Source organism: Falco cherrug, chromosome 12 (assembly GCF_023634085.1).
Source record: "Falco cherrug isolate bFalChe1 chromosome 12, bFalChe1.pri, whole genome shotgun sequence".
Lineage (NCBI taxonomy): Eukaryota > Metazoa > Chordata > Aves > Falconiformes > Falconidae > Falco > Falco cherrug.
The window spans coordinates 33,049,803-33,064,497 of record NC_073708.1 but is presented as its reverse complement, the minus strand read 5'-3'; the positions used below and the strand labels follow the sequence as shown (position 1 = coordinate 33,064,497).

The 14,695-nt window shown below is 43.8% G+C and overlaps 1 protein-coding gene across 4 annotated transcripts in view; it reads left to right on the top strand.

Moving 5' to 3' along the window:
- Positions 1-14,695, top strand: part of JAK1 (Janus kinase 1) — a 62,639-nt gene that overhangs the window by 45,403 nt on the left and 2,541 nt on the right. For 3 of the 4 annotated variants that reach the window (XM_055724524.1, XM_055724522.1, XM_055724523.1), the window contains exons 9-23: positions 721-878; positions 1,601-1,724; positions 3,214-3,403; positions 5,343-5,449; positions 6,713-6,859; positions 7,707-7,794; positions 8,349-8,476; positions 8,984-9,119; positions 9,561-9,712; positions 10,834-10,984; positions 11,713-11,807; positions 11,992-12,184; positions 12,800-12,924; positions 13,677-13,849; positions 14,301-14,418. In XM_055724524.1, coding sequence (XP_055580499.1) covers positions 721-878; positions 1,601-1,724; positions 3,214-3,403; positions 5,343-5,449; positions 6,713-6,859; positions 7,707-7,794; positions 8,349-8,476; positions 8,984-9,119; positions 9,561-9,712; positions 10,834-10,984; positions 11,713-11,807; positions 11,992-12,184; positions 12,800-12,924; positions 13,677-13,849; positions 14,301-14,418 — 2,085 coding nt within the window. The remainder of the gene's footprint in view (positions 1-720; positions 879-1,600; positions 1,725-3,213; positions 3,404-5,342; positions 5,450-6,712; positions 6,860-7,706; positions 7,795-8,348; positions 8,477-8,983; positions 9,120-9,560; positions 9,713-10,833; positions 10,985-11,712; positions 11,808-11,991; positions 12,185-12,799; positions 12,925-13,676; positions 13,850-14,300; positions 14,419-14,695) is intronic. The other variant, XM_055724525.1, reaches the window with a different exon arrangement.

Genomic DNA, 14,695 nt, shown 5'->3' with positions numbered 1-14,695 from the left:
TGGATAGTTTTTCCTCTCATGGGAAGCTGTAATGACACAGTGTTGTTGGGCAACAGGTGACAACCTCCTTGAGGCATGTTTTTTGATGAGACTCTTCAATAACAGTTCAATATGCTGTCCTCAGCACTGTACAGATGCAAAAGTCCTGGTTAGAAGAGCAGAAAGTTAGTGAGCTCAGCTGATTCCCTATGCTTGTTCCTGCATGTGGCCTTCCTCTGCACAGCTTGGATAGCCAAAAGCAGTATCAAGAAAGAGGAGCTCAACACAGATGGCAGAGAGGAGCTGGGAGGAAAGGAGAGAAGGGTCCGTTTATAGATACCCAATTTTAAGTGTCCTAAGTGATTTTTCTTCCTGTGGGCTGCCAGCTGTTAACATTTGAAAAGGAGCTGCCAGAGTGACATTGGCTTCAAGTCCAATGTGTCTGCCCCAGTCCTGAACTCGTCGTGTTTCACAAAGGCTGGCACAAGAGCTGGCCTTTCAGACCTCACGGAAGATGACAGCAGAACATGTCATGCTGGAGAGTGAAAGTTTCTGGCCAGTAATGAGCGGAGAGGATAGCAAATGGTCAGTGTTGACTCCTTAAGTATGTATGGTTTTCTGTCATAGGTTTCTGGGCAATTTTTTAGCCACTTTATGCAAAAATTGCTGGATATTGAGACACTCCTGAAATGTTTTAACAGAACTGTAAGAATTCTTCACTAAAATATCTTTTTGTTGTAGGAATTAAAACTGTCTTCACATGATGAGGCCCTGTCGTTTGCATCGTTGATAGATGGATACTTCAGACTTACAGCAGATGCCCACCATTACCTCTGCACAGATGTGGCTCCCCCACTGATTGAGCACAACATAAAAAATGGATGCCATGGACCTATTTGGTTAGTAAAATGTTTGATTTATTTCTCCACTTGAATAATTGTGAATAATTGCTGCATTGTGAATCCATTGAGGAAATCTGACATTTGGAAGGCCGTCAGTTACCAAAAGGTTATAAAACAACTCTAACTTTTCTAAGGATTATATGGGAAGAATATCCCTGTTTCTCTCCATGTCAACTCCTCTACAAGACCAATGTTTCCTCACTCTAGGAGTATTTTGAGGCTCACTTCACTAATAGCTGTAGAGATCACTGTCAGTTGAACAGATGGGAATGTATTAGGTAAACAGAGTTGGACTGTGTCTGCTTTGACCCTGGGAATCCTTGGATGGACAAACAAAAAGCCATTCCTTTTTTTTTTTTTTTTTAATAGCTAAAGCAATTATTTTCTCTTCTGCTCACTTTTTTGACTTTTTCTTTGAAGTTTGAAGATGCAACATATAGAAAACCGAGAGCCTGTGTGTGCACTGTGCTGGATGTGGAATTTCCCCATTAAACGTGCTAAGAGCTTAATAAATCTTCCCTTGCTCAGTGCAGCTAAATGCAAGCGTGCGTAATGCACACAATTGAATCATGTTTTAATAATAATATAAATATTTCTAAGTTGCGGTTATACATTTTTGTTCCAAATATAGGATTGCTCTCCTGTGTATTTACTAATAATGGATTTTGGATGCAACTCCTTGTTTGTTATTTTCCTCATTTGTACGTTGACTCTTTCAGCACGGAATATGCCATCAACAAACTGCGACAGGAAGGGAACGAAGCAGGAATGTATGTGTTGAGATGGAGCTGCACGAACTTTAACCACATTCTTATGACAGTGACTTGTGTTGAAGGCTCAGAGGTACGTCACGTGTGGTGTTCCCAGCAGTAATCTGATAATAAGCTAAAGACTGGCAGCTCCCTGTAATCCATGTTGATATATTTATGTTCTTTAGGGCAGTCACCCTTATCTTTGTTTGGTAGCTGATGCAGCAGAGGGTAGATAATTCTACTCATAGCTTTGTTTTCCCCAGACCCTTGTGCTGTCTCCACAAATATGATTCATTACACCCAGAAATTTTCCATTCGTGGTGATAAAACTGTGTGTGAACATGATTGAAATAAGGCATTTTAAACTCATATGGTGTGAGAATGACATACAGCATTTGTCACTGCAGCTTACATAATGTTTTTTGAACGTGGATTTAATTATATGAATGTATTTCTACTGACACACTGTAAAAGAGTAGTGCATGAGAACAGTTGCCTTTACGTGTAGAGCACCACAGAAGGAGATACGTACACAGTTAGCTGGTGGAACATACTTCTTGAAAGATGAGTGATAAGCAAAAGCTCATGAGGTAGGATAGGTGAGGGAACCAGATGGTAATGGTTAGAAGTAGAAAAGAAGAACGCGTGAACTGCACAGAAGTTTGAATTTTACTGACCTCAGCTGGAAGTCTGCAGCTGACTTGCTGGTTTTGGGAAAACATTTAAAGTGTACGCACAAAAGAAGAATAGCATAAACTCATATAGACTGCTTTTCTTGCCTTAGGAAAAAAAACATTACTAGAATCAATGAGGTCACAAAGCCGTATTTGATATGGGGTTCATCTTCTGTAGACATTTTATAGAAACGCTAGATGATAAACACTGTCTTCTCACAGGATAAGTGAGGCACTGAAACAAGAAATTAGTTATGTCTTGGAAGACATTCAACCTCACTGCAAGGCTTAGAGAGGAAAGGGAAAGGTGGCACGAAGCTGCAGTGTGGTAGAGCTGAGGAAGCAGGTGTAGAGGGTAGACCTTGGAAGGGCATAGGCTTGAGGCAGGTAAGTACAAAAGTTCAGTCATTCTTCCCCAATACCTTTGAAGGAAACTGGAGGGTCTGAACAACCGCCTGAAATTTTGTTTCACTTGTTGAACAATCTGGGTTGTGAAAGGGAGGTTTGCTATTTTTAAAGTTGAGATTTTGAAACTGTGGTCCAGATTCTGCAATTCTTAACCAAGTGAAGAGAAAATTCCTTCTGAAGAGCCAGGGCTTCCACATACTGTGAGGCTCTGCAAAACACAGGAGCGAAAATTTGGACTTGTTAGATGATTGCATTTTTGTGTTGCTGCTCTTCCACTCTGTTATTATGAGCCTTCCTGGGACTGAAGATTATAGGGATTTTAGGGCCTTTTTCTACTTTGTTGGAGTTTGATTAGAGGTCCCTGGCTTAGGAGCAATGGTTAGCCAGTCCTACATGTAATTTCAAAGGCTTTTGGGGAGCTTTTATGGCTTTACAAACCTTCTTTGACTTTAATGATTATATTTTGCTTTCTTTTTTTTCCTCTCTCCCCCCTAATAGCAGATGATAAATAATTCAGTCCAGTACAAGAACTTCCAAATTGAAGTGAAGAAAGATGGGTACTCCCTACATGGCTCAAACAAGTCCTTCTCATCCTTAAAAGAGCTGATGGATAACCTGAAAGGACAAATACTTCGGACAGACAACATAAGCTTTACCCTGAAGAGGTGCTGCCAGCCAAAACCGAGAGGTAGACTGTCTTTAAAGAAAGGCAACGAACTTTGTTGTCAAAAGGAAACAAACTTCAGAAATAGGGGGCATACTCAGTGTCTTTTGTTCTGTATTCTTGTGTGAAGCTCTTTTTTTCTCTTAAAAAATGCTATTTAAAGTTTCTACCTTCTCTGTGGAGGAGGACTCTGGTCAAAAAGCAAAAGCAAGCACTGTGAAGAAGGTGTTAGGGACTTCCTTTCCATGTTACAAGCCCAGCACAGGATGCTCAGGGGCTGGTGCGTCTCAGGAGCCTTGTTTGTGTGAACTTTTTAAATGACAGTGAGAGAAGTTCTGTTTTCCCTTTTTGCACCTGAGCAGCTGGCCCTGCAGTATTGACTCTAGATTTGTTCAAAAAGCAAATGTCACAGCTGCGGTGAAGAAGGGACCATATAAGGTTCTTCCTTTGCTCCACCAAGTCACGTATGCCAGGCAGTGCCGCTGTGCATCGCATTTAATTCCTCTAGCAAAGGAGGGCTGCAGTCTGCAATGGTTGCGTGGTGACCTTTGGTTTGAAGTTTGTTTGCTCTCATGATGAGCTGTTGTTCATTCTATTAATCTTCATGAAGCAGCAGGGAAAGCTTGGTCTGCAACTCTTAGCAAGCCTTGCAGTCAGTAAATCCATCTGTGAGGTCATATTTTGAGAGGGCTGGGGCGATCATGTAGTTGTTGAACTATTAATGCTAACACTTACTAAAACTGTTTGCTAAAACTACAAGTGTCTTGCAGCTGAATTTTGTACAACAGAGGAAACAGTGCCGTGATTGTGTTCATCAGATAATGGTTTCCTGTTAGAATGAGGGGATTAACTGAGCTACATTAATTACCTGCTTGTTCTGACAGTTGTGGAGGAGCGGGCTCTAGATAAACACTGAGCTTATCAGCACTTTGAAGAAGATTAGTAATTGTCTGGAGTGTGGAGAGATTATACAGTTTGACAATTTGGTTACATTTTGACAGCTGTATTTGGAATAACATAGAACGGGTCAGGGAGTTGACTGCCCACTTCAGCTTTTCCTTGGCATTAGTTACAGTGGGAATCCAGTGCATTATCTGTGCTGGTCCCTGTTCTCTTCCATTGTGGATTTTTTTTTCCTGCTTTTTGAATCTGGCTGTTTACTTGGTTATTCACAAAGAAGTTTAGGGGATGCAGAAATAAAGCAGTTTTTCCAGGGTATGGTTCATTACTGATTGTTTTCAGAGTACTAGATCACCGTTGAGCCCTGACGTAACAGTAAGGCCAGATGCACACAGACATCTATCTAAACCCATTGTATTGTAATAAATAATGCCTGCTGTCAAAACACAGGAAGACAAAATTCATGTGCAAGAATTCTAGATCCAACTATGCGTCTCCCTGACCAGAAGCAGTGGGGAGGAAGCACTGGCCTTTTGAGTCTTTTCCTTCTGTTTATTTCCCATCCAATTTAATTCCAGTGTTCTAGAAACAGCCTGTTGGTGTTTCCCAGAGTGCAAAAAATTCTCAAGGGGGTAAAGAGAGAGGAAGTAAGACTCCAGGTACCCCTTTTTTCCCCTCTGCACACTGGAAAGGACTCGTACCTGTTGGCAGGAGGGAGTATGTGCTCTTTTATTTAAATGTACAGCAGTGGTATTGCCTCTTTCAGTCCCAAGTATTTCTCTGTGCGGTAAACCCTGTTCGGTTTCCTAATATCAGCCCCAAGAAGGCTAATACCAATGCTGTATATATAGTATAAAATATGTAGCTCTGCGTTAGTGAATTCTCTGATGAATGACAGAAGTTATTTGAGCAGAAGTTAAGTCAGTTTTTTCTTTTCTCCCTCCTCCTCATTCACCTGGGGGTTTACCTTGCAGTAAGCATATACAGTAATGTTACTGACTGAGAAGGGTGAATGCTGTTATCTTTGAAGTCTTAAAGAACATTTTCTCTCCCTGCCTTCCAGAAATCTCCAACTTGCTAGTTGCAACCAAGAAGGCACAGGAATGGCAGCCTGTTTATCACCTAGGGCAGCTGAGTTTCCATCGAATCCTCAAGGAAGAAATCATGCAGGTAGGAAGCTGCTGAACTCCGTTTCTGTCTTGTCATCAAAGTAGTACGGCAGCCCAGTCAAGTAATGCAAAATCACCCCCTTCTGGCTGGTTCTTCCACTCCCATTTCTCCTCAGCAGAACTGAATCTGCATCTCAGTTTGCTTTAAAGACTTCTATTGCAGTATATAAATGTTTATAAGTCCTTGTGTGGAAAAAGAAGATAAGCTTGGAAGCAATGCCTTTCACTAGAAATTAAATTGATATTTGAGCAATTTTCTAATGTCTGTGGGAATAACTGCTTCTAAGGTAATTCTTAAAAAATCGTGGAAGTCTTAAGAGCTGTTTTTCCTACCTGGTTTGTTGCTAAATCTGGCTGTATCTTTTAAAGCCTGGTGTATCAGAGAAACAGGCAACTTGAGGTTTAAGGATGATATCCTACAATTAAAAAAAAAAAAAAAAAAGTGAAGGATTCAAAACTCTGAAGAGTGTTAGCACTCAAAATTTTGTGTTCCAAACTGATTTAGCACCCAAATTTTCTGACAGTTGTTTGCAGTTAGTGATGCAGGTGACCTGGATAAACTTAAAAAAACCACGCAGTGGCTTGAATGCACAAATCACATTTAATGTTTCTAAAAGACCCAAGCTTTTAAATAATGCAGTTAGCTTCTTCAGTTAAATAAAAAGTTTGGTGGTTTTTTTGTTGTTTTTGTTTTTTGTTTTTTTAAAATGACATCATTGACTGGGGAGGACAGATAGAGATTATGTTAATTGTTTTTTGATTGGTATATTTACAGTCAGCGTGCAGGCTTCCTGCAAAAATATCCCAAGGTGGAATCCCCTGTTATTTAGGAGGAAATTGCTTTCCCAAACAAAGTGTTCCGTTGAAATATTACTTCCTCTGGCTCTTGGAAGCACATTAAAGATTGCCTTAGTAGCAGCTTATTGTAAATAAGAGGCTAGTTATTATTTATTCATTTGGTATTTAGACTAATAATGTTAAATCGCACTGAACCTCTTTGATGTTAATGGAGGTGTAATAGCCTTTTAATATCAAATGGGTTTACAGTGGTGAATATGCTCAGAGACCACTAAAGCAAAGAGTAATGTGCTGTCATTGGCTTCTTGCTGTAATAATTTCAAGTCTGTAGCTAGATCGAGTAGAGGGCTAATTCCACTCTTTACTGGGAGAGGCAGAATATAGTGCAGATTCAAGTATTTGTGTAAATCTACACTTGTTTGCTTTGTGTCCTGGTCTGAAAAATACGTGGTGTGTTATGTCTTAGGGCGAACATCTTGGAAGAGGGACGAGAACACAGATTTACTCAGGGATTCTCAACTACAAAGATGATGAGAATGAAGGATATCAAAATGAAAAAGAGATTAAAGTCCTCCTCAAAGTCTTGGACCCCAGCCACAGAGACATTTCTTTGGCAAGTTTTTTCCTTTTTGTCTATTGTACTACAACTGCCGGGCCTCACCATATCGTACGTGGCTAACTACGAAAAGCCTTTAAAAAAGAAAAGGAGTTGTGTATATGGAAATGGGATATGTATATGGAAATGTACATGAAATGGGAAAATGCTGAAGGTACATCTCACCATCTTAGGCAGTCAAAGCCATCATTGACCAGTATTTTTGAGACACTCAGGAAGCTGATCCCATTAGACGGGCAGCAGCGCTGGGTCTGGCTGCAGCGTGCCAGCACTCTCTTCCAGCCTGCACATGTGCAGACCATAAGTGCAAGGAAGATGGACTGAGACCCTGCTGTGGTATAAAACGCACCGTCATACCCAGAGTCTTGCAGCTGTGTCAGCTGAGAGCTGGGGAGTTCAGTGAGGGTACTGCTGCCTTCCAGAGTTTACCTGTGCCTTGTGCGTTGGGCTGTGAGTCTGTCACCAGTTCTATCATCAGCATGGCCACAGGCAAGTTACTCGATCTGCATTTTGCTTAATCAGCTAGCACTAGGCTGAGCACATAGCTTAATCAAAGACAGCACAGGGGATGCTAAGACCTAGTGTATGCGTGTCTGCAAGAGCACAGGGAGGAGCATTGGTCGCTTGCGTGACCTAGCAAACACCAGCACACCTCTGAGGGCATCCATTGCCCGTTAGTACAGTGGGATGGCTCACCTCTAGCACTGTTGACCCTTTACGTTACCAGAAAACAGTGATCTTTTGCAAATGTTTCTGTTACTTGATGCTCTGTATTTGTTAAACACTTCGATGACTGACACAATGACCAGCCGCTTAATGGCTCACCTCTTCCACTTCCTAACAGGCATTCTTTGAAACAGCAAGCATGATGAGGCAGGTGTCTCACAAGCACATCGTCCTCCTCCATGGAGTCTGCGTCCGTGACGTTGAAAGTGAGTTCAGTGAACTGGAAGCCACTAGGCAGCACGCTTCAGCAGCAGCCTTGATAGGGACAGGGCAGCCATTCAGTTCAGTGCTAGCACGGGGGGCGACGAGGGCTGGCAGCTGCTGCCTCTTGATTTTTCAGTGCAGGCAGAAGTGGAACTGGAACTGCAAGGCAGCTGCAAAGTCCTTTCTACTAAGAAGTTTCATGTTCCAGTGCTGTCTTTGAATAAGTGCCTTACAGGATGGCTCCTTGAGGTCGGGATGCCAGAGCAGTAGTGGTAGTGCCAGCACAAACCGGCCTTCTGGCAGAAGTTGTTTCCCTGGGAAGGCTTGGCCCTGTGGTCTTTGTTCCAGGTTTACTGCTCATTCACTGCGTAAAGCCACTCTTCTTAGCCTTTTGATTTGGCCATTGGGCACTGAAATAAACTTTGCAGAAGGTGAAATAAAGACATACTATAGCCATCTCGCCTGGCGGCTGCGGGGGAAAATGGTGGCAGGCCTGTTAGGTTACTCAGACACTGGCTATTGCAATACTGACTTTTTTATGCACCTGACTTTGTAGATATCATGGTTGAAGAGTTCGTTGAATTTGGGCCTCTGGACCTGTTTATGCATCGGAAGAGCGAAGTTCTGACAACTCCTTGGAAATTCAAAGTTGCCAAGCAACTTGCAAGTGCGCTGAGCTACTTGGTAAGAAGGCATCTTGACAAAAGCTTTGCCTGCAGCTGCTGCAGCCTAACGCTACAGCGGTTTCGTGTGCCTTAGTAAGTAACAACTTTCCTTTCTCAGGAGGGACTGTACAGTGTACGGGGTATTCTTTTTGTAGTCATGTTGTTGCTTTAAATAAGGAGAAGGACTCTCAGAGAAGGTGACGAGCTCCTTTTTTATCAGCAGGCCAAACAGGCTGTGTGCTTGCGTTTGCCACCAGTTTCTGTACGTACCTGCAGTTATGCTCCTTGTGAAAAAGGAATATAACGTTGGTCTTTTTTCCAAAGTGCCTCAGCTCTGCGAATACAAATGCTCCAGTACGAACTCCTCCTTTCCCTGCTTTTCTCAAGGATCATTTCTTCCAAGCTGTATTTTTGGATTTCAGTGTGGAGTATTTTACAGTGATCCCCCTTGTTATAGGTATGGTAGAGCACTTGCAGAGCATCGCTAGCTCGCTGCACTCACTATTCTTTTCCTCCCTTACTGTAGGAGGATAAGGATTTGGTACACGGCAATGTGTGTACTAAAAACATCCTACTGGCAAGAGAGGGAATTGACACCGAGTACGGGCCTTTCATAAAGCTGAGCGACCCAGGAATACCAATAACTGTGCTGTCCAGACAAGGTAGGGTACAGGAATCGGATTTCTCTCTTCAGCGTGGTGGGGAAAGGGGAGAGGCACAAATATAATTCATACCAGCTAGAACCGGCTCTAGAATAGAAGTAATCAGCTTTCATGAATCTGAAAACTACAGGGAAATAAAGGAGCGCTGCTGATGGTGGGTGCTTACTGTATTAATTTCTTCAAAAAGTCACGTTAAGTTTAGTGAGATAATACAGAAGGAATCTGTTTCTGGACGGCTTAAGGCACGAGCCTGTAAAACCCACAGAGGCGTCCTTCTGAGAGCAGGGATTTGAGAATCCAGATCTCCCTGAAACTGGGCAAAGGCTGTAGCTTTGTTTTAGTTAAGCAGCTGTTAGACAAGAATAATTAAGTTAGAAGGCTGGTTTTTTTAGTCCTTCGATACTAACTCCAAAATATATTGCTTCTGTGTTTTTATCTAAGAATGTGTTGAACGAATCCCCTGGATTGCACCTGAATGTGTCGAAGACTCCAAAAATTTAAGCGTTGCAGCAGATAAGTGGAGTTTTGGTACCACACTGTGGGAAATCTGCTATAATGGTGAAATACCACTGAAGGACAAGACATTAGCAGAGGTAAAACTACGTTACATAAACTTTACCTTAACCTCTTGGATACAGCCTCTTTGGCACATGCGTTTCCATATCCAATTCGCTTTCAACCTACAGGAAAAGCAGCCCAGTGGGACTCAACAAGGGGCTGATCCATCTAAATGGTTGCAGCAGGAATTCTTGTCCTTACTACAAACATTGCTAATTATTGCTTCAACCTGACCTTGCTGGGGATTTTCAGAACTTGGCATAGTAACAATTAAGCAGAACTTCTGATGCTCTCACACCTGCCCTTTTCTAACCCCTGTGTCCAGTTATAAACTGAGGGTCTGCTTAAAAGCAGCTAGGTGCTTCTCTTGTTTCTTTTGGACATCGGTTCAGAACTAACACCCTGTGGGACACCATTGTTGCTCACTCTGAAATCTGAAAAAAAAAAAAAAAAAAGGAGTAAATCTTGTTCTGCCTTACTGCTGGCAGTTCTGTTCATCACTGCTGGAGTCCCTCAGCATGTGTTCCACATGTGCTTTTTCTCTCTTGAAGTTTTGCTGTGTTGGGAAGGCGACGGAGCAAGGCAGCTGCTGCTCCTCTGAAGGAAATGACTGAGTACTTGAGTCATTGCCCAAGTTGTTCTAACAGGAGGTAGCTGAAAGGAGTTTTCTGCCCTGACTATGGGGCTGCTTCCTGCATGTGGCAGGCAGCTGGGGTGGTTCTTTCAGAGCTTAAAAAATGCACAACCCACCCTCGTCCCATCTCCCTGAAGCTGGTACCTTCTCGGGGGTCGTGGATAGCAGCCAGTATTGTGTCGGTAACCTGGGCAAGCATTTCCACGCAGCCATTTGTCTCGCTGCGTAAGTAACGTGGCAAACCTGGCAGAAAAGTAACTTGTGAAAGGTGACATCTTCATCACGTTTTAGAGACTTCATGTGTTTTCAGGGGTTGCTCCAAACTACAGCAGATTCAGCACAATAGTAGTTATCTACTATTAGGAGATGGTTTAGAGTTGCTGCTGAAAAGGAGGATTTCCTTGACAAAGTTGAGGTTTGCTGCGAGTTAAGGATCTAATGGTCAAATCTGCTGATGTAGAACATGGGGTTATCAAGTGAAAAGCTAAAATTCATGCAGGAGTTTCCATGTGTGCCTTGCAGAAGGAGAGGTTCTACGGGGGCCATTTCGTGTTGGCGACACCATCATGCAAGGAGCTAGCTGACCTGATGAAACAGTGCATGAACTACGACCCCCACCAGAGACCCTTCTTCAGGGCAATCATGAGAGACATCAACAAGCTGGAGGAACAGAGTAAGGCGCAGTTTTGCGTAGCGGCTGGAGAGAGGGGTAAGGTTTATTTGGCTGAGCTGGGCACCTCACAGCAGCATTCTTCCCCAAGTACGGCTGCATTGACGGCAGCGTGTTGTGTTGTGTCCCTGCAGCAACGGAACTAACCCCTTCTATGGGTGAGCGCAAATAGGGTGTGGGTGTTGAATTCATACTGGATGTGTGGCTTAAGGTGTGGTGGTGGTAACTGCCGTTTCACTTGACGATCCATGTTTTATACAACAGCTTAAGTTGGTTTCAAGACAATCTTTGAGCTCCGTGAGATTTCCATAGGACTCTCTTGATCAAAGAGCAGATGGCTCTGGTTCATCTTAAGTTGAAGTTTACTACAGAGCTACTAATAGATGCTTAGTTAAGGGCAAAACTTTACATCCTGTACCTAGTCTTACGTAATCATGGAAGCTGAGTGGGTGGGAAGTATACCAAGAGAAAAGTGACTGGGTCTGGAAGAAGACCCAGGCAGCAGCCCGCAGAGTGAGGGAGGAAGCTTGGCAAGTGGTAAGACGGGCACGTACAAACAGGAGGCGTTCCCTGCCGACAAGCAGGCAGGATTTAAATAAGACCAGTTGTGACAGCAGGGACAGACACACTGCCAGCGGCAGATGGGAAGTGAGCAAGGATGCCTTGAAGTGTCAGGACCAAGATGGCCTTGCAGGAATCTGTCTGACCTGGGACTTTTCTTCCACTCCTAGATCCCGATATTGTCTCGGAGAAGAAGCCCTTTACAGAGGTCGATCCCACTCTCTTTGAGAAACGCTTCTTGAAAAGAATCCGTGATTTGGGAGAGGTAAGAGGAACGTCGGATACAGAACACAGATGAGTGTTGGTGTGGGTGTGTGTATACACGGCTGTGTGCACTTTGTGTGTCGCAACAGGAAGATGTGAACCGTCACCACCTGACGCAGTGCATCAGCGATGCTGTGGCTGGCGAGTGCTGTGTTAAATAATGCTCTCTCTTCTTTTACAACTAGGGTCACTTTGGCAAGGTTGAACTCTGCAGATACGACCCAGAAGGTGACAATACAGGGGAGCAGGTGGCAGTTAAATCTCTAAAGCCAGAGAGTGGAGGGAATCACATCGCTGATCTGAAGAAGGAAATAGAAATCTTGAGGAATCTTTATCATGAGAACATTGTGAAATATAAGGGAATTTGCACAGAAGATGGTAAATTTTCATGTAGAATATTAAAAGTATACACTCAAAGTATAAGGGTTTTCCTTTAGAAACGAAGCGTAACAGTCTTGGTTCAATCTTAGGGGTTTAGATCTCTTTATTCACCGAAAAAGCAGCAATTTCTCTGTGTAGTCCTCCTGCCTATGTTTGTGCTTGACTAACCTGGATGTGAGCAGCTGGTCAATATTCTCACCAAATCTGTTAAAAAACCAGCAACCAAACCCACCTCGACAGGCTGATGCTGGAGTGAGCTGACCGCTGCAGCTGGGTCACAGCCCTGTAAACCCGGAGGCCATTATTGGCAGCACGTGTTATTAATAGAAAAGAGCTCAGTTGTCTTCTGCTTTTGCATTTGCAGTAGCGATTGTTCTAAGCCAGTATTAAAAAACTTGTAAGAACTTTGAGTTCAGTAACTGCCCTGCCTGGAACAGATTCCCCTCCGGATTGGTCCGGCAACTGCTACGGGGCGTTAGCCCGCAGCCTGGCCACGGTCACACGGTGCCGTTACAGACGCCGCCAGTGCTGTGGGCTGGTACAAAAGTTACTCGTGTTAATGATGTGGGAAGGGCCGTGTCTCTGCAAATTGAACACGCACTCTGTTTTTAGGAGGAAGCGGGATTAAACTCATCATGGAATTTCTTCCTTCTGGGAGCCTGAAGGAGTATCTCCCGCGGAACAAGAACAAAATCAATCTCAAGCAGCTTCTCAGATACGCGGTTCAGATCTGTAAGGTGAGCTTGGCACCAGAGCCTTCCTGCAACTCATCTGTTTGATTAGGTGACTATTTAATTTGGGGTGGGGGTTGGGGGAGAAGAGAGGCTTGTTTGGTGAACAGAACCATTGTCCTGTCAGGGACCTGAATCCCAAAGCAATCTCTCTTGTGCCTCAGGTGCTTACTGGCACAAGGACCAGCAAGGGAGTCATTAGCAGGTTCCCTTGCATGAAAGTTTAGTGTGAGAAGTTGTTCCTGCTGCAGAATTTGAAGAATTAGGAGGGAGGGCAGCCTTTAGAAAGGGCGTGTTGGCAAGAGGGAAGGAGCAACGTGAAGCCTGAAGCAAGGAAGGGATGCGAGTGCAGTCAGGCTGTGTGAAGCAACGTGTTTTCCGCAAGAGACTCTGGTTTTGTGATGACAGTGGACTGGGTGCTTGTAAGGAGCACAGGCACAGGCTGTCAGATTTAGCAGCACGTGAAGGAACTGCTGCTGCGGAGAGAAGGGCCTGAAGACGATGGCTGCTCAGCTGAAAATTAAAAACCACAAAGCCGGAAGAGCAGTCTCAACAGATGAGGAACTCGGAGGCAGCATTTAAGGTGTGGGGGTGTCAGAAAAGGACCCTCGGAAGTGCCAGGAGATGGAGAACCTGCCGTGGGAAACCTGGTACTGAAACATGTACTATTGTGTGAACGAGGGAGCGTGTGACGGGGAGGCTGGAGAAAGACAGTGATTAAGGTATTGGAGAACTAGTGTAACTCTGTTCTCTCCTAGGGAATGGACTATCTGGGCTCCCGCCAGTACGTGCACCGGGACTTGGCAGCAAGAAACGTCCTTGTTGAAAGTGAGAACAGAGTGAAGATTGGAGACTTCGGTCTCACCAAAGCAATCGAGACTGACAAGGAGTACTACACGGTCAAAGACGACCTCGACAGCCCTGTTTTCTGGTAGTAACTTAGAACTTACTTTCTTTAACCAGACTGTGCAGTGGAATAACTTGTCCGCTCCTGCGGACTTAGGCTTTTAGTGTCCTCAAAGTTTTTTCTGTTTTGGTAAGAAGCCTAAATAAAGACACATCAGAGCAAGGAAAAGGCACCTGGTAGACTATACTTATCTACTCTTGTGCTGTTTATTTATTCCTGCACTTAATGATCCCTTTTCCCATGATATTTTTGTTGGTTTTGATTTATTTTTACAGTGACTTGCTGTGTAAGTCGTACCTTACCTACTACTTCTGTGGCATCCCCAGCCCAACAGGCGCGTTAATTTGTGTACAAGGATGCTGACTTTGTGTACAAAGATGCCTCTTTAGTTCGCTTTAAATGCATCGGGGGTGTGCATGTACGAGCAGATTGTGCAGCTCTGAGTAGGGTTTAACGCTGCCCGTTGTGTCCTCAGGTACGCTCCGGAATGCCTGCTCCAGAGTAAATTCTACATCGCCTCGGATGTCTGGTCATTCGGGGTGACACTGTACGAACTGCTTACCTACTGTGATTCCGAGTCCAGTCCTATGGCAGTAAGTGGTTGTGAAAGAAACTGCTGCTACAGCCGCTTCAATCAGATATTTTAATTTTATTTTTTTTTTTAAATGTGTTATTTTTGGAAACAAGAAGTGGAAGGAACCTCTTTATCTCCTGAAAACAACCCCTTGAGGTTGTCTTTCACTAAAGATTCTGTACAGAGTTAAGTTGTGGTGACGCTATGTTGATGTTGCTATCTATTTCCTAATGCGAGTATATGGCGCACGGTGTCCGTACAATAAGCATCTACTGATTGTTTTTATGTTGAGACTC